General features: G+C 41.6%; 1 protein-coding gene and 1 long non-coding RNA gene across 2 annotated transcripts in view; one reads left to right on the forward strand and one right to left on the reverse strand.

Annotated features, from left to right (window-relative positions):
- Nucleotides 1-4,667: 4,667 nt before the first annotated feature.
- LOC129784050 (uncharacterized) lies at nucleotides 4,668-7,350 on the reverse strand. Its single transcript, XR_008746349.1, has 2 exons — nucleotides 7,235-7,350; nucleotides 4,668-5,832 (listed from the first exon to the last, which is right to left on the reverse strand). It is a non-coding gene; the product is annotated as an uncharacterized LOC129784050 (long non-coding RNA).
- B4GALT6 (beta-1,4-galactosyltransferase 6) overlaps nucleotides 7,214-17,780 on the forward strand; it is a 37,218-nt gene continuing 26,651 nt past the window's right edge. Inside the window, exon 1 of the mRNA XM_055799016.1 lies at nucleotides 7,214-7,459. Coding sequence (XP_055654991.1) covers nucleotides 7,345-7,459 — 115 coding nt within the window. The 5' untranslated portion in view covers nucleotides 7,214-7,344. The remainder of the gene's footprint in view (nucleotides 7,460-17,780) is intronic.

Genomic DNA, 17,780 nt, shown 5'->3' on the forward strand with positions numbered 1-17,780 from the left:
TACATGACAACACTGGTTAAGACAATGAATGGTTTCCTACAACAATGATTGAATATTTGTGATTCTGGATATCTCATGTACCTCTGATAACATGGTGAATAATCAGCCACACAGCCTAGTTAACTGAGGCTCCTTATTGTAACAATAGAGCCTGTAAAATGTATATTAGGTGCTTCTTTCTCTCAGCTGATTATGTGAGAATTCCTCAGGTTATGTGATAGGATTATCTTCTCTATCTAATTGCACAGTCCTCTCTTTACTCTTATTAACTAATATCAATATAGGACTGCACAATGTTCTGTGGCTCTGATCTGTACTATGGGGGAAAAAACGAGAGGCATACTCAGCCATAGAGTTTGCTGATGTGTACTGTTATGATAATGGTTTATTTGATCATATGATACCCTGAAATATCAATCCCCTGCTCCGACTGATTTTGGAAAAAAGACATCTGTAAATCCAAAGTTGACAATTAATTATTTACTGTGTCCCTTTATTTGCCCCTTTCAGTACTACAGAAGTTTGTTAGTAACAGCTCTGAACTAACTCTGAGAAACTGATCAAACACAAGTGCTCTATCATTGCAAAGATGAAAGTTAAGACTTCCTTATCATGATAGATTCCATCAAAGTATAAAAATGGCAAAAGTTACAGGGCACCAAACTCCAATCCTGCATAGGCAACGGTCTGTAAACATTCTTGTGTAGCAGAGTGGATACACATGCAGACAGACATAAGCCTCTTCCTGAAATTCTGCAATTGCCGAATTGCTGCCTAGTGTCCATTTGCTACTGACTTGAAATTAGGGATATAAGGATTGAAATCCTCTGAAATGGCATTCTGAATTTCAGATACATTTTCCAAGAAAAGTTTTACCTAAGCTGGTACGTTCCTCTATTTTGGGTTTGATGAACTAGCCTTCTGCTGGCAGAAAATTCTTGACAAATTCTTATAAAAAAGGAATATTTAACTTCATTTGTTGAGTTTAAAACTTAAAAATACCCTAAGTACATGCTCTATTTTCTTTCATAAAACTTTAATATGACATGTCATAGTTTATTATATATTCCTGGCTCTTGACTTTATGAAAGTGTTACAGCTTCTGAGGAGTTTTGCATCTTTTATAGTTATTGGTGGATGGATATATAACAGTTAGTAAATTCATTTAATGGAAGTAGTTTCTAACATTTAACATTAAAATATCAAAAGCAACCTTTCCCTCCAAAAAAAACCTCCAGATTTTTTAACTGTTACTGAGAGAAATTACTTTACTTTGGGTTATCTGCAGTGTTAAAACAATATGAGATCCTAGGGTGAGTGTCTTCATGAAAACTAACAACTTGCCTCCTTCTTCAATGTGTTGCATAGATTAGCTCTAGAACGGACACTGCTTGTGATCTATAGATTCATGAAGAGAGTTAAAAAAACTGCCTTTCTTTCCCTGGAGGTAATCTTCCCTAAAGTAGTAACCAAGGCTTTTTATAAGAAACGACATCTGGATCTACTTCAAACCAAAACCAGCAGTATCAGCTAGAGAAGTTAATTATGAGTGAAACGTGAATCTAGTTGTTACCTATTAACTTAATGAAAGACAAAAGGGCATGATTTTGCAAAATATCACAGCCTGGGAAACATGGGAGGAATGCTGGAAGCAAAGAATACAAGGCCTTGCCTAACGTTTCATTTTTTTCATTCTATCTGTGAATGAAAATAGATTCACAACCCTTCTTGTTGGATAATACTCTACTGTAGTAGCAACTACAACACACTTACAAACTTACTTCTGAATGTAGAACTCAAAGTTATTAAAAGTTATAAAGTTATTAAAAATAAGTTTTAAGTCCAAAGTTGTACTACCAGAAAAATCCAAAACATTCTTAATATACTTCCACTTTGACATCTGATTTAATTATAGGATTAGAACTGATGTAAAGAGGTTAGGTCTCATGACCTAAAACTTAAGTACATTACTCTAGTTCTCAGCACTTATTGGTGTGAGTTTTATGTGTTTGTGTGCCACATTGAGGGACACTAACTTTACTTGCTAAATTACAATCTAGATCACCCTGACACAACTTGATTTAAACTTTAATCATAATTAATCTTTAAAAAATTTAATCCTTAAAAATCTTACACAGACTGTGCATTTTCTTGGAATTGTCTGGCCTGTTCTTGTGCTTCTTGCTCTGTGCTTTTTAACTTAAATAATTTTAACTCCTTGTTGACCTTGCAAGAAGGATTACATATGAATTATTGTATGGGATCTTGAAATGCTACTGCCCTGTATAACAAAGCATTATCAATAAAAATCAAGCTGCTGGATCAAAGTAAATGAAAAACCAACAAAGTAACTGCTACGATTAGTAATGAAGTCACGTTATGCTCATTTATCCATTTTTATTACTACTATTTAGGAAAACAGAAAAGGCAAGGAAGAAAACTAATGCACTGATGGGCAAAGATTTAGGAAAGCAAGCCCCAGGGAAGATTTAATGGAATTCCCTGTAGTGAGGAAAAAGCTGACCATGTACTTTTGCCTGTGGCTCAGGGGGTTGCTTGGAACTAAGGGAGGTTTGTGTCTTGGCTGCAGCTCACCAGCCTTGTTTGGGGTATAGGTGGTGTGAGTAGGAAAGAGTTCTTGCAAAAAGAGTGTGCAAGCATCATTCTGCTTGCTGGGCTATTAACTACAGCCTAAATAAGGCATTTGGGCTGGCTTAGCTGGAAGTGAAGACAAAGCAACAGCCAGCAACCAGAAAGCAAACAAACATGACTGTACTGGAATTTAAAGGCAGATAGATTGGAAGAAAGGCACAATGATACTGGTGTTAATGATTAAACTTGCTGAAACAAAGGAAACAATACAAAAGCTGCAAGATCTATGTGGTACTTTAGTACATCATTGTTGATAAAAAGTGTTTTAAAAAGATAAATGACATGAAAAGTTGTGATGGAATCACACAATCTTTCTGCCTGAACAATATCGAATATGGAGGCATCCAAGTAAAACCTGGCAATGTGTAGTAGAGGATTATTAATTGCAGAAAAGACACACTCAAGATAGATCGTTACATAGAAGAGAAAAACCAGCTAGTTAAACAATAGTTTACTATATCTGATTCAAAGACTGGGTATGAGCAATAAGAAATAACATAAACATGCAGCAGTAAATGACCTGGAGAACAAAATGTGAGATTTTAAATTAGTATTGCAGACTGTAAAACTGGACATTATATGGGCAGCACATTCATACGTGTATTGTTTTACCCCCAGGTCCAACAAATGATTTAAGCAGAACACCACTTTCTACTTCCTTAGATAGTGGAACCTGTGACACAGCTTCAGTGACGCTTTTGTCGGGCTCAGGTTCTACACTTGGTGATTACAGCAGTTTGAGATACTTTTGCTTTCCTCAAGGTCTTCTGGCATTCCTTCCTGCCCATTGTCTCACAGCACCCTATATCCACAATTATAAAGCCACAATGGTTTAGGGTGTCACTCTCAAATGGATTCCAGAAGTGAAGCAGATGAAAAAGCATCAAACCTCTCTCTTTTCCTGTAACCAAAAAAGTGCTGTTACTTTTCTCCAACAGAGCAGTGCCCTGATTTTGTTAAGAGAACGTCGCCACGCACAACTGTGCCCATGCAACATGAGAAGCATGTTAGTTTAGTTTCATGCATGTACTTCCTATGGCAGCATTTGCTGGACTTGATGAAATATACACCCTTTTGGAAGGACTGACAGATTGTGTTTATTATTGTAGCTTTGGAGACATTCATGAGTTTTGCAGTTGTTGCTCTGGTGAGATTTTGTCTGATTTTTTGCTTGTTGATCCATACAAAATTCACTTTTGGATGGTTAGAATGAAAACAGGAATGAGAAGGGAGCTTTTTTGAACTATGACCTTCTTCCAGAGTAAGCTACAAGTGTTTAAGAACTTCTCTGCATAAATTCCATTGCAGGATGAAATAGTGCAGAGCACAATGCATATTTGATGGAATTTCCTTTTCTGACAATATTAAGTACATTGCAATATTGTGACATTCAAAGAGTGATCCACTTATTGTGTGGTAACATTTTTACTGTAGAAAGTAATATTTAAAGAAGACGGAGGACATTTCAAGTATTCTTTTCAGAGCAGATACCTGGGCCTAGTCATCTACCACAACTGTGTGTGAGGCATGCTGCTGCTCCTGCAGTGTCTTGCTGCTGAAGATTTATTTAAACATGACACCTCTATCTTCTGAAATTCCATTTTTATATTCTTCCACAAATGTCTCTATATATTTAATTTATTATTCCACAGGTTTTCTCAGGCTCGTCACAGTAGCATTTAAAGTCTTACAAAAGTGCAGCTAACAGTCTAAGCAGTTAAAACAAAATTAATACTGTTGAGCTGAAGACATGGCACTTGCTTTTATTTATGCAGAGACAGTGATGTCTATGGCACCATTTAATGTTTCCCCCCAAAAAAAGTTAGGGCCCGTCTTAAGATTTCATGTACCATGGGTCTCACTCTTGTCTCCAACATGGTTCTGCAAGTTGTCACTGCATTGGTCTTCTACTGCCCTTCTCTATGTTTGCAGCATAGAAACAAAACTTCCAAGACAACATCAAAAACACAAATAAAAATGGAATACCAGAGAAGCACATGTCAATTAACACTCAGTTTTTAGAGCAAATCAATAGCTTTAATACATAAAAATAAACTAGTAACAGCATTGCATCACACAAATTTTAATTTAACGTGAGATAGTAGCAAGACATAAAGATACAGTTTTTCTTCATATCCCAAGTTTATGTCTATAGGACCCTCTGTATTAGTCAGATGAAGCTTCAAATTTGAGCCATCTATGTATATAGTAATTCAATGTTGTATTTTTATAGCTAGTTTTACACTCTGCTCAATAAAATAAATGTCATATATCAAGTTACATAGCCGCTGCTGGCAATTCAGAAACAATTTTGTGACAAAATGCATTGCTCAGTCTATCTATCTTTTACCCATCGCAATAACATCCATCAAAATATTACTGACAAATCTGTGTTTCAGAGCTGAAGGAAGCAGAATTTCTCTCTCCCATGGAAACCCTTACTGGGAAATTCGTATGTCTATGCTCTGAAGCAGTGACAATAAGGAAATTCCATGATGTGGCTATAGATTGTTACTGTGTGTACTGTATTCTACTGTACATAGAAATGTTCCTGTTCAACATCTCGTAAGACTGGAGGACAAAGTAACCTACTGCTTTTTGACTGTTTAAGTAAAAAGGTCTTTTAAGTAAACATGCAGGTTTGTTATTATTATCACTTACTTGCATCACTACTTCACTGATTAACCTGTAATTCTGTATTTCTAGCTCCAACATTTACATGTCAACTGACTTTAGGCTTTTTAATTTATGTTAAAAAAATACTGATATGGAAACGTGCAGGGTGTTTGGAACCTCTTTGCCTGTGACTGAAGTGAAAGAAGCGATCAGGTCATCCCCTCAGCCTAAAGGATAAACTCTACTTGCCCATAAGCTGTGCTGGGTGAACAAAACCAACTTGTCTCAGTCATTGCTGAAACAAAATGTAGTTGTCATTAATGCCCATTGCATAAAAATCATAGTGCACGTATAACGTCTGAGACGAAATTGTATTTTGGGGAAGAGGGGGGAAGCAATTCTGCATCTCTGTTCTCTTCATTCTCTGAATAAAGTCCAGGCACGTTAACAGCACAGCTCTGGATTCTTACACAACTGGACTCCGCTGCCATCTCAGGTGCACTCAAGCACATCCTGGCCCGCCGCCAAGCCCTTGGCACACCTCTTCCCGCCAGTGACAGCGTGCTGCAGAGGAATGGAGAGATTACCGACTCGACCCCATCGCCTAGCAACTTGTGGTAGCCACGGTTAGTTGCTAAAGCAAGAAATAGCTACTTGATGTGAAGCTTATGTTACCGACTTTTAAAACGCCTTTTTCGTGCAACGGGCTTGAGGGCAGACTGCTAACGCAGCGCGTAGGCTATCACATCCGAACTCAGCACATGTGAACGCGCAAGTGTGGCCAAACCTTCAGGAAACGCTTTACTCATCTGCCCTGCGGCGACCCCCATCCCCAACTGCTCTGCACTAGACGCAGCTCAAGTGCCACGCGACCCGCCTGCGGCCGCACTCGGCCGAGGGGCAGCACCGGCCGCGAGGGGAAGCGGCGGGCAGGGCAGCACCGCCGCCGCGGGCCGAGGCCCCGAGGGGTCCGGCGGCCCTCCCCGCCGCGTCCCGCCAGAGGCCGAGGCGGCGGGGCGCAGGAATGGCACCCCCGCCGGGCGGCCGGGCACAACGGGAGCGCCTGGGGAGTGGGAAGGGGAGCAGGCGCGGCGCGGCGCGGCGCGGCGCGGGGCGCCCCCCTTCTGCCCAACGGCTCTTCCCGCCCGCACCGCCGGCCCGCGGGCACCCGCCGGACCCCCGCCACGCCGGGCCTGGCCGCCTCGCGCCCCTCCCCCCGCCCCGGTGATACAAACGCCCGTCCACGCGCCAGCCAATCGCGGGGGGCGGGCTCGCTTCTCCCCGGGCTCCCATTGGCCGGGGGCGCAGGGCAGCACGCGCGCCGCCGCCGCAGTGTAGCGGCGGCACCTCCGGCCCCCCCGGCCCCCTCCGCCGGAGCGCGGGACGGGCGCGCGCCCGCCGCAGTTCTGCAGTCCGCCGCCGCGCCGGGGCTCGCGCACGCTCCAACCGCCGCAGTAGCCGGGTCTGGGCGGGGCGGGGCCGGGCCGCGTCGCGCGGCTGCAGCGCGCACCCCGCCGGTGCGGGAGGAGGTGGGAGCGGCGGGGCCGGGCCGGGCGCGGAGGTGACTGCCCGCCGGTGGCGGGGATGCTGCCGCCGCCGCCGCCGCTGGTGAGGGGGCAGCAGGTGGGAGAGCGGGCGGCCGCGGCGCCCGGCGGCATGAGCAGCGTCGGGAGCGGCCCCCGAGCCCCGCGGCGGCGCTAGGGGCCCCTCCCCGCTCCGGCCGCCACCTGCGAGCCGCGGCGGCGCTTCAGCCCGCCCGGAGGCGCAGCGCGAAGCAGGGCAGGCCCCCTCCGCTCGCCCGCCCGCCAGGGGGGCAGCCGGGCCGGCCGCAGCGCGCCGCCGCCCTCCCTCCTCCTCCAGCCGCGGCGCTGCCCCTGCCGGCCCGCCCGCTCCGGGGAAGGCGGCGGGAGGGAGGGAGGAAGGGAGGGAGGGAGGGGGGGGGCGACGAGCGGAGCCCCCTCGTCACCTTCTCGCTGCCCGATCCATGGGAGGAGCGGGCCGCGTCTTCCCGCTGGGAAGCGCCGCCGCGGCTCGCCGGGATTGAGCGGGGCGGCCGGCCGCCGGCGCGGAGGGAGGATGCCACTGCTCCGGAAGGTGCTGCGGGTCTCCAATCGCTCCATGCTCGCCTTCATCTTCTTCTTCTCCTTCTCCTCCTCCTGCCTCTACTTCATCTATGTGGCCCCCGGGATCGGTGAGTTGGGAGCCGCCCCCTCGGCGGCGGGGGGTGCGGGCGGGGGGGGTGCCGCGGGCGGGGGGCGGCGGGCGCTGCGGGGCGGCCTCTGGCGCCGGGCACGGCGGCGGGGGGGGCGCGAGCGGCGGCGGGCGAGGGGCGGCTCGGGTGCCGAAACGCCGAGCCCCCCGCCGAGGGAGGGTCGGGGCGGCGGCGGTAGCCCGTGTTAATCTCGCATCTTTGTTCTGTTGATTTCAAATGCTCTAGAAGATTCAGCTGCCATCCCGAGGTAGGTAAATGGTGTTCTTGCCTCCCAGGCCGGAAAAGTGAGGCAAAAAAGCAGCTCACCGTTTCGTCGTGTTACAAATTCATGGTAGAGACCAGGGAAGGACTGCGGAACCGCCTGTTGGAGTTACTTGAATGCATTCGTCTTTTAAATCGTTAGTAACTGCATTAATAATAAAGCACGTGTGAACAGAAATTGAGAAGTAATTTGAAATTTGTTGTTTACTTATGTCAGTGGGATCTATCTGAAGAAGTTTTATAGTTTGTTCACTTATGCTCCTGAAAGAACCACTTCAGAGGGCAGACAAACAGTTTCTTTAAGAAAAGCCACGTAAAATAACTGTGCAAGTTTGTGTCGGACAGAAAAAAAACCCACCCCTGTTTTCCTTAGTTCGCTTTTCTGCTGTTTCTGGGAAGACCGTCAGGTTTTTTCTCACTGGATGATCCTTTCGGAGCTGGTTGCATATCCTGTAGGGTGTTTCACTGTGTTAGGTGTCTGTTGGCTAGGCAATGCTTTCCCTCTTTTCCAGGGAACATTGACACTTTCTCCTGCACTTATTGCTTATCAGGTGCTACCTAAATACCTGTAAAACTGTCTTGCTCTTTGTCCTCAGTGCTTGAAGCTCCTCTCTGCAGTCATCACTACAAAATGCCCACATTGATTTGACCACTGAATTTGCAGGAATTGTTTCCTGTTGACTGGTGTCTTTATGCTGTTTGGCTTCCTCTTGTTCACAATCTTCCATTTAGCTTGTAAAATCCTTTCAAGGTACAATTACTTCTCCCACACTTACAGCACGTCATACAATATTGGCATGCCTGTCAATTACTACTACAGTTCAAATAAATATAAAAAAAATATTAGGGTATATATCATGGATTTGGATTGGAGTTCTTGAGTTTCTTGTCTGTCAGTGTTTCCCCACTGAAAGGGATGTAATTTAGTCTTGTGAGAATGATGCTGCTAGGGTCCATTTAGACATATTCTACGAGACACGAGTGCAGTATCAAGAGCAGACTTTAATTGTAAGCAGTTGGTGTATGATTTAGAAAGCAAAGTGCAGTTTCCACATCTTTATAAGTGAAACTATTAACATCTTGCATAGTGTATGCAGCTGGAGTTTTACTTCATTATTTAAATGTTTCTTCTTCGATGGGTGTCTCTTTTTACTAAACAAGGCTTATGCAGTATCTTGTTCAGAACCAGAGCCTCCAGTGTTTTTTCTTTCCCGACCTCATCTTGCTGCTCAGGTCTTGGGGTTTATGTGTCTGTTCAGTTTCCTTTGTACCAGGAGTGAAACAAAATCAACAGTATACACCAAAAGTATTCTTGGAATGGGTTATTAGGTCTGATCAACCTTAAGGAAAAAAGCATACTGAAACTGATTTCTCTTGCCATCTCAGATGTCTACTGCAGTTAGCTCTTGCAAGCTGTGGTTTAGTGTCTTCAGTGGGTGAGATTACGGCTCTTTCTGGCCTACTGATCAGTAGTGTGCTGCCCTAATTCTGTATGCAGCTGTGTTGTGAACTCATTCAGTTTAAACAAACCAAAACCTTACGATATTGAAGTTACTTGTTGTCTGTGGCACTTCTTGGATCCAGTTTGACATGCTGCCATGCTATGCTGGTCTTACTGGGGGAGGGAATATAGAAAATGGTAAAGTACAGTAGGAGAGTTTTACACTGATAATCTCAGCCTGTCATCTTGCAGATGTGGTGAGTTCCCAGGAATTTGCTCCTGGAAACGTTGCTGTGTAGAATGGAGAGAGCAAAGGTCAAATATTATTTTAAAACCAACAGGCATCCTGGCAGTATTCTTGAGGAAAATGTAAGTTATAAGAATAGAAGATTTTCAAAAAACTCAGTGACACCCTACCCCCCAAGTTTATAGGCAGATGATTCATCTAATAATACTATGCTGTATGCTCATGCCGTTTGCATGCTGTGATAGAATTCAGTGTGCTTGCTCCTTTCCCCTGAGTGTGATGAAATAGTTGCATCTAAGTCAAAGCTGTGTGTGGAGAGAAGGAAGGCTTAAGGCTGCTTATAGAGGTTTAGCCACCTTACCTGTTCGTAGTTGGGATCTGTCATAATTTATGTGTATGGATACATTATAGTGAAGATACTTTGGGTCATAAGAACACTTTCTTCCTAAAAAAGCTACAAGTCACAGTGGCAGAGAGGAGGAGAGTTCTAATTGTGTTGTAGGGAACTGGAGCTGCTTGCTGCCTGGTTTCTCTTCCTGATGGTCAGAGGAACTGAAAAGAGAGGGAGAAGTTGGATTCCCAAATGTTTTATGGAGCAGCAGTGTACTGAAAAGTGGAAGGGGAAAAATAAGTGTGTTATATAGCAGAATTGCTTCCTGAGATGACAAAGCTGAGTGAAAATTTGAATTCTTATGGGCTAATAGAGTGGGATTCCCTCCTAGCAAGCTTGGCTTATCAAAGGGAGGAGATGTCTGCACAAGTAAACCATGAGTACTGGGGAAATTCTCAAAGAGGTCATTATCACATTCCTTCTGTCCTTCACACTAATTAGAAAGTAGAATTACTGCAGTTTGTAGTGAAATTGCAGGTTTTATGACAAATGCAGTTCAGGTTGATTTGGAATACTGACAGTTTTGTTTAGAGGGAAGAATCTTAATTACTTATTTTAAGGTCTTTAATAATTTCTGTCAAATATTTAAATGTTTTTATTTGCACAATAATTACTTGTGCATCACTGATTTCTTTCCCCTTTTTTTTGAGGTCTCGCAGAATGTAAGTTCTTTGGGAAATAGAAACTTATGCCATGCCATGTATTTCAGAATACGAGGAGAGGAAAAGCATTTAAATTTCAGGTTTTCAGGCGCTGTTCTGTTTTGAGACTTACAATGTATAATCACATAATTTAAAAATACAGGGTTTATATTTTTATATATGTTATATTTATATAAGAATTCATACAACATGTTGGGGTGGTTCACGTGCCTGTTTTCCTCTCTTCTGTAAGAATAGAAGATGGGATGAGGTAGAGATGACTGCGACCCTGCCTCAGCACCCAGGTGGTCTTTTGATAGTCAGAGGAGCTCAAACATGGAAGCAGATTAGTTTCTAATTAGTGATTATAGAAGACAACTATTTTTCTGGTTTTCATTTTGCCTGGTTAATTTAGTGGATGTTTTGAAGCAAAGCCTAGAGGAATAGGATGGCAAAGTAAAATGATAGAAAACATTTCTCATGTGTTTAATGGAAGCAGATAACGGGGTGCTACTTCTCCAGAAAGGCCACTTTTCTGACAGTACTTTACCTGGTGTTCCTTCTCTGTTACATGAAATGAAAAGATACAAACTGAACTTGCTGGTTTTTAATTGGTCAGTGAAGATGGCTTGTAACTTCACTGGAAGTTACAAATACCCATATATATTGTAGTTAAGAGACTGAAGAAGCTAGCTGAGAGCAGGAATCTTTGGCAGCAATATGTTCTTTTTCTCGTGTGGTAGGTAACAGTACTAATAAACAGGACTCAAATAGTTGATGTCTGGTGCCGACAACTATTCAGAACACATAATTAGGTTCAAGTTTATGTCATGGAAAGAATCCAAAGGTGAGGAAAATAAGACAAAGTAGTAAGGGAGTGGTGACTGGGAGAAGATTTGCTGGTCTTATTTCACTGTCAAGCTGATCTGAGTATTGCCAGAGATTTTTTTTTTTTTTCTTTGCTTTTCCCATTTTCTATCAGCTTCACAACTGAAATCACATTGGACAGCATAACTGATCTCAGAAAGTGATCTCTTACTCATCTCTGGGTTATTTCTTTCTGTCTAATTCTAGCAGAGAACCTTTACCGGATTGGGTAGAAGAGCTCTAAATATTGTAGTAAATTGCAGCCTAACTAGGCCAGCTTGGACATGATGCCCTTTGTAGTTCTCATAAAAACTAGTTATGGAACAGTGCAGCCATCAGGGAAGATGCAGTCCGTCTTTGACATCAGTAACTAGAAATACTGAATGTTGGAGTGGTGTCGAAGAGTTAAAAACAGCTACTGTTTGTTTTCTCTCTTCTGGTCTTCTGCTTCTCTTATTAAAACTTTACTACTTTTCTGGCAGTTGTAATCAAAGGGCAGCTGCACAGGCTAGCTGGAATTTGGAAGTGTCTCCATTGGTTTTAGCTCACAATTTGATACCAACTTGTTTACTATTCTGTTATTAGGAAATAATTTTCCTAATAGGAAAGGGTGATATCACTCCTTTTTGAATGTGTGCAGAAATGGAGGAAAGAGCTGAAAATGCTGTCAGCAAGATAAATGGTTGCCAGTGCTTCCAGGTGCTGAGCCCATAGATACGGGCACAGCCTTTGTGCTAATATCCTTTGTTCCTGGCATCTGTGGAAGTTCTGGCATTTCTAAAGACTTACTATTTGATCACAGAATAATTTAGATTGGCAGGAACCTCTGGAAGTCATCTGATCCAACCTCCTGCTGAAAGCAGATCCTACTAGATCAGATTGCTCAGGGCCATGTCCAGTTGAGTTTTGGGTAACTTGGGGATGGAGATTCTGCAGTTTCTCTAGGAAACCTGTTCCAGTGTTTGACAACTGTGAGAAAATTGTAACATGTAATCATAATTTCCCATCTTGCACCTTGTGTTCATTGCCTTGTGTCTTTTCCCTGTGTACCTCCAAGCATTCAATTTCATCATCTCTATACACTTCTACATAGCTGAAGACAGCAAAAAAAAAAATTCATCCCTCCCTTAGCCATTTCTACCTAAGACTGAAAAAACTTGTTTATTTCAGTTTCTACTCATATATCATATGCTCCATCTTGGAAGCTTTCATCTGGGCTTGCTGTGGTATGTTAATCTCTGTTGCTTACTGGCATTCCCAAACTGGACACAGTACCCCAAATACGGTTTCACAAGTTGCTGAATAGAAAATAGTTGCTTCTGTTAATCTGCTGGTTATGCCGTTGCTAATACGGGGCAACATACGGTTGATTGTTTGCCACAATGATACACGGATGGTAATACTTTGTCTAAGGGTTTTGTGATAGAGCCTGTGTCTTCAAGGCAATAAGTTTAATGCAGCTCAAGGGCTGCACTGAAATAGAAATAATACAGCTAGCCTGTTTAAAACAAAACAAATCCTTTGTTACTCTCCTCCTCTAATGCTGTGTGGAAATATCTGATAAAAGGCTGATGGGTTTTGATGGGTTTTGCAGGATGTGGAAGATGTTCACGGGGCTTTTTTTGCTGCTAGCGCCACCTTTTACTCCTTTCTAGGGGATTGTTCTCATGGGTTTCTTGTGAGTTTCTTGAGTGAATGAAACTTGTCTGTCACTTTGTTTCATAATTTCTGCAGGGAATGTTTGTACTACAAACCTGGTTGGTGTTCAGGAGCTATTTTCAGCTATATTCCTTTATTAAGGTGCACCTGTTGTTAAAGGCTTAATTTGGAGTCAGGAGTACTTTCATAAGCTGCAGTGGTCTTTCTTGTTGGCATTGCAGTTTTTCCCTTCAGTTCCGTAAATTATAACCAAACCCTTTAACAGAGAGACTTTAGTAATAGGGTCTTCCCTTTTTTTTTCTTGTGTAAGTCTTATACCCCTCTGCACATTTTTCTGCTTGATCACTGATTTCCAGTGATCAAAAGTTCCTTGGCATTCTGACTAAAGGGTTCAGATCATTATGAACGCGGGCAGTTTCATGGGTAAGTTTTCTGACTTATTCTGCAAAGATTTTTCCATTATGTTGGCCCAGCACAGTCATTCCTAGCACCTGATGCTGAATAAGTTATTGCAGTTCAGTCATTCATTTTTACCAAGAGATAAGCTTTGACTAAACATGCATATTTCTTTCTGAATCAGTTGTTTTGCATGTGTATCTGATAGTTTTTCTAAAGCCCTTAGGTATACCTAGTTATTAGTCAAGGAACTTGCCTGCATAAGAATTCATGGAGTGTTCATCTTGTGGTGTTACTTTCAGTCAGAAAAGCGGAAAAAAAATAATGCAAGCACTTGTGGTGTGCAGCTGACTTCAGAAGGACAAATTATGAGACCTCATGGGAAATGAGTTTTCACTTAAGCCAGACAATTATTTGGATGTGTTCTTCTTGTCCATTGAGGAGGAGAAATTGTATGCCCTGGAAATATTTATTTGAGCTATTGTGCTTTACTGATACGGCCAAAGCTTTAACCATTTCTACATCTGTCTGTTGTAAAAGATAGCTTATCTACTGCCTTTGCATTAATAAGACTGTTTCTATAAGTAACTGTCTCTGCTTGCTTTTGTACAGCTTAGTCTGTTTTGGGTAATCTTTTGTGTTCAAATTATGTAATGATATTATGGAGAGTATCATGCAATAATTGTGCATCTTGTGAGATCCAGTGCTAGATTCTTCTGAATACAGTGCAGAGGTTGGTTTTGGGACTTTCAAGTAAAAAATGTTTTTTTGCAAGGTATCCCCAATGGTGAGTTCACTTTCTTAAATTTGCAGTTGTCCTTCTTTACCTTCATTTCATTGTGCCTGTATTCTTTTTTAATTTAATTTATTATGATACTTGGAATATTCAGTTTACAGATACTAGTTTTCTACTTTTCTCAGTAACTGAACTCATTAAAACAAAGTTACGGAAGAATTGGCAAGGCTTAGGCTTAAAATATCACCATTTAAATGTTGATGTCCAAGGGTGACCTGCCTAGAACAGTCTTCATTGAAAAAATGTGTTATTTAAATTTAACTATGTGTTTTAAAATTGGAGTTGAAATTTTGCTATAGTAGAAATTAAAGGAAAAATATTTACCTGTTTGAATCTGACTCGAGCGAAGGAAAAACCCAAATATTTAAGTTGTAGTGTTGGTGGTTACAGCGATGCTGATTTTTAAATTTCTGTAGGATATGCTCTCAGAAATTATTTTTGCCTTGCTATATAATCAGCTAATAGCTTGAGATTGGAGGATAGAATAGTATCAAATCTGTTAGAAGTTATATTAAACTTCGTATCATTTATCATGCTTAAAAATACTGCTGGAGAAAGTGGTGTGGTTTAAACCCGAGCACCACACAGCTGCTTGCTTCCGCTCGCCCAGAGGGATGGGGAGGAGAATCAGAAAGGAATGTAAAACTCAAGGGTTGAGATAAGAACAATTTAATAGGTAAAGCAAAAGCTGTGCATGCAAGCAAAGCAAAGCAAGGAATTAATTCACTGCATCCATTGGCAGGCAGGTGTTTAGCCGTCTCCAGGAAAGCCGGGCTCCAAGCAGAGCTCTAGCACATGCAACGGTTACTCAGGAAGACAAATGCCATAATGCCAGATGGTCCCCCTCTTCCTTCTTCTTCTTCCAGTTTATATGCTCACCATGATGTCCCATGGTATGGAATACATCTTTGGCTAGCTTGAGTCACCTGTCCTGGCTGTGTCCCCTCCCAGTTTCCTCTGCCTCTCCAGCCCTCTCACTGGCAGGGCCCAAGAAATCAAGAAGTCCTTGATTTAGCATAAACATTACCCTGCAACAACTAAAACCATCAGTGTGTTATCAGCATTGTTCTCACACCAGTCCAAAACACATCACTGTACTAACTACTAAGAAGAAAATTTACTGTATCCCAGCTGAAACCAGGATAGAAAGAAATTTTGATTTAATTTTTTTTCTTCATCTATAAATGGAGACTGATCAATGAGATTTCCTCTTTTACTGGCTCCAATAAATAGTGAACTGACATGTATTCCATTTCTCAGACTTGCAGTCAGAGGACTCATCCATTTGACGTGTCCTTTGTGGCAGTGAGTATACAGAGATTATCTGGAGTATTGAAAAAACACCACCAATAAAAACAATTTTGAAGCCTGTCTGTTGTAGCTCTTAGAGATTCATACATCTGCATCATATGAATGATCCTTATTGGGCTCCGAAAACATGGGTAGTTGCTGTTATTTTCAGCAGATTGAAGTGATCTGTATCTTTCTAATATATTTTGCTTACAAGGAGGTATACCTGTACAGACTCAAATGCAGTCTCGCCATCCCTATGAAATAAGTTGGGGTTTATTGTTAAATTAAAAATAGTGAAAAACTGGTGTTAAATATTCAACAGCAAATCAAGTAAAAATGTTTGAAGGCATACAGGTTTTTTGCTGCTTTTTTCTCTGATTGTTCTGTGTGCTTTAAAACCACTTCTGGCTAACAGTAAATGTGTAAAAACCAAACAAACAAAACTGGAAGTTGAACACTTACTATAGGATTTGTTGATGTTTGCTATGTATTTCAGTCTGTGATTAGGATCCAGTTTACAGCAGTTTTACATTACTTTGGGTATTGTTCTTCACTGCAAAATTGTTTAATGACTGTTTAACAAACTAAAGTCCCTATCCTGTAGTTGTGAAAAATATTCCTAGCTCCTAGAATCACAACTGTAATGTTTTGGAAGCAATCTTCAGTTGAGCTCTACTTATTGTATGTTCAGAGTAGTTTGTAGAATTTAATCTTTAACACTTTTGTGTTAATTTGCCACACATGAACTCTGCCAGTAGTGTATTTATAACTCTAGTATTGCTGAGAATAATATCATATAACCTTGAGACGAGAAGAGATCCACGTGGGACTTGTTCCAGAAACGTCCCCATGAGATGATTCCCCATTTACAATTACTAGTGGAGAATTTTGTTAACCTAGTTGAATCCATATCAATTTTTATGCATTGTGTTGAATGTGCTTTTCAAAAGTCCTGTGAAAACAGGTGTTAACTAGCAGATGAGTTTTGGGGGCACCTGTTTTCTGTAAAGATACATTTATTGGATTTGAATTTTGCAGCATCCCTGGATTCTCTGTGAAGTAACTCTTATCTGAGCTTTTCAGGTTGTTTTGGTGTTGGGTTTTTTTTTTTTTCCTTCTGGAAGATCAGTGTATAATGTTGCTATAGCTGCACTGATGATCATCTAATTTTTGAAAGGTGTGTAGTGGTAACTTTTTTCAGTAATTGCTTTGAAAGCATTCTTGAGATAAAGCTTCTTTCTTGTGTGTTTTAGGGTTTTGGGTTTTCTTTGTATGATAAAAGCTGCATTTTGAAATGAAACTTATGATCTCCAAGTCTGTTCATCTTTTCCTTGGCATTTAAGATATCATAGTTGGTAATTTAGTTAACGCTTTTCTGACTGTCTTGTTAAAATAATCACAGCTCTAACTTCCTACTGTTCTTCAGAATGTTAGTCATTGATCGGGTTTTAACTTCAGTTGTTCTGTTGTATGATTTACTACATTGATTGCTTCTAAATGCATGGTACATTGTTTTGGCTTTGCTTTAGTGTACCTATACAGCATGATAAATTACTAATTTTTTATATAAAACTGAGTGTTGTGCTATTTCTGTGAAGGTAAGGGCTGATAAACTATGCAGTGTTGTGAGAATTGCTTTAATTTTAAGTGTACTGCTTGGAAGGAGCTTGATTCCCTAATGGAGAGTGATCTGTGAAGAGACTTTTTTTCTTTAAAAAAGTTGTAAGTAGTCCTTGGGTGAATATTTAAATAACAGGAAGCTACCTGACATAAAAACATTGAGCTGTTTTAACAGATATTTTTATATTTTAAGAATTAATTCATCCCTCCCCCCAATGGTAATGTTTTCGGTCTAACGCATAAAACTATTAATAACTAATGAGCTCTAAAATCTGGAGACAAAAAGATGATCCATCTGATATTTTTAACATCTCCTCTGAAATACAGGATGATCCCTTTAATGCCCTAACATGCTTTATCAGAATGAGTGTTAAATAATGCCCTAAACCCAGGACTTTTGATGACTGTTGTGTGGCTGTGTTCATGATTGATGATACAGATCTGGATCAATTACTAGTGAAAGTTTCATCTGAATTAGGTATGAGTTCATGCTCACGCTGCAGTTGCTTTAGGTGGAACATTGAGTATGGTATTTATTCCAATGTGTCCTATGTAGGTGCATTGTTTTATATCCTGCACTACACTTAACATTTGCTTACCTTGTAAACTGTGACAGTCTGGATTCGGTGTGTTTCTTGCATCAGAAGTGCTGTTTCTTACTTACCGTGGACGATGTGCAATGAAATAG

Source organism: Falco peregrinus, chromosome 3 (genome assembly GCF_023634155.1).
Source record: "Falco peregrinus isolate bFalPer1 chromosome 3, bFalPer1.pri, whole genome shotgun sequence".
In the NCBI taxonomy this organism is placed as follows: Eukaryota; Metazoa; Chordata; class Aves; order Falconiformes; family Falconidae; genus Falco; species Falco peregrinus.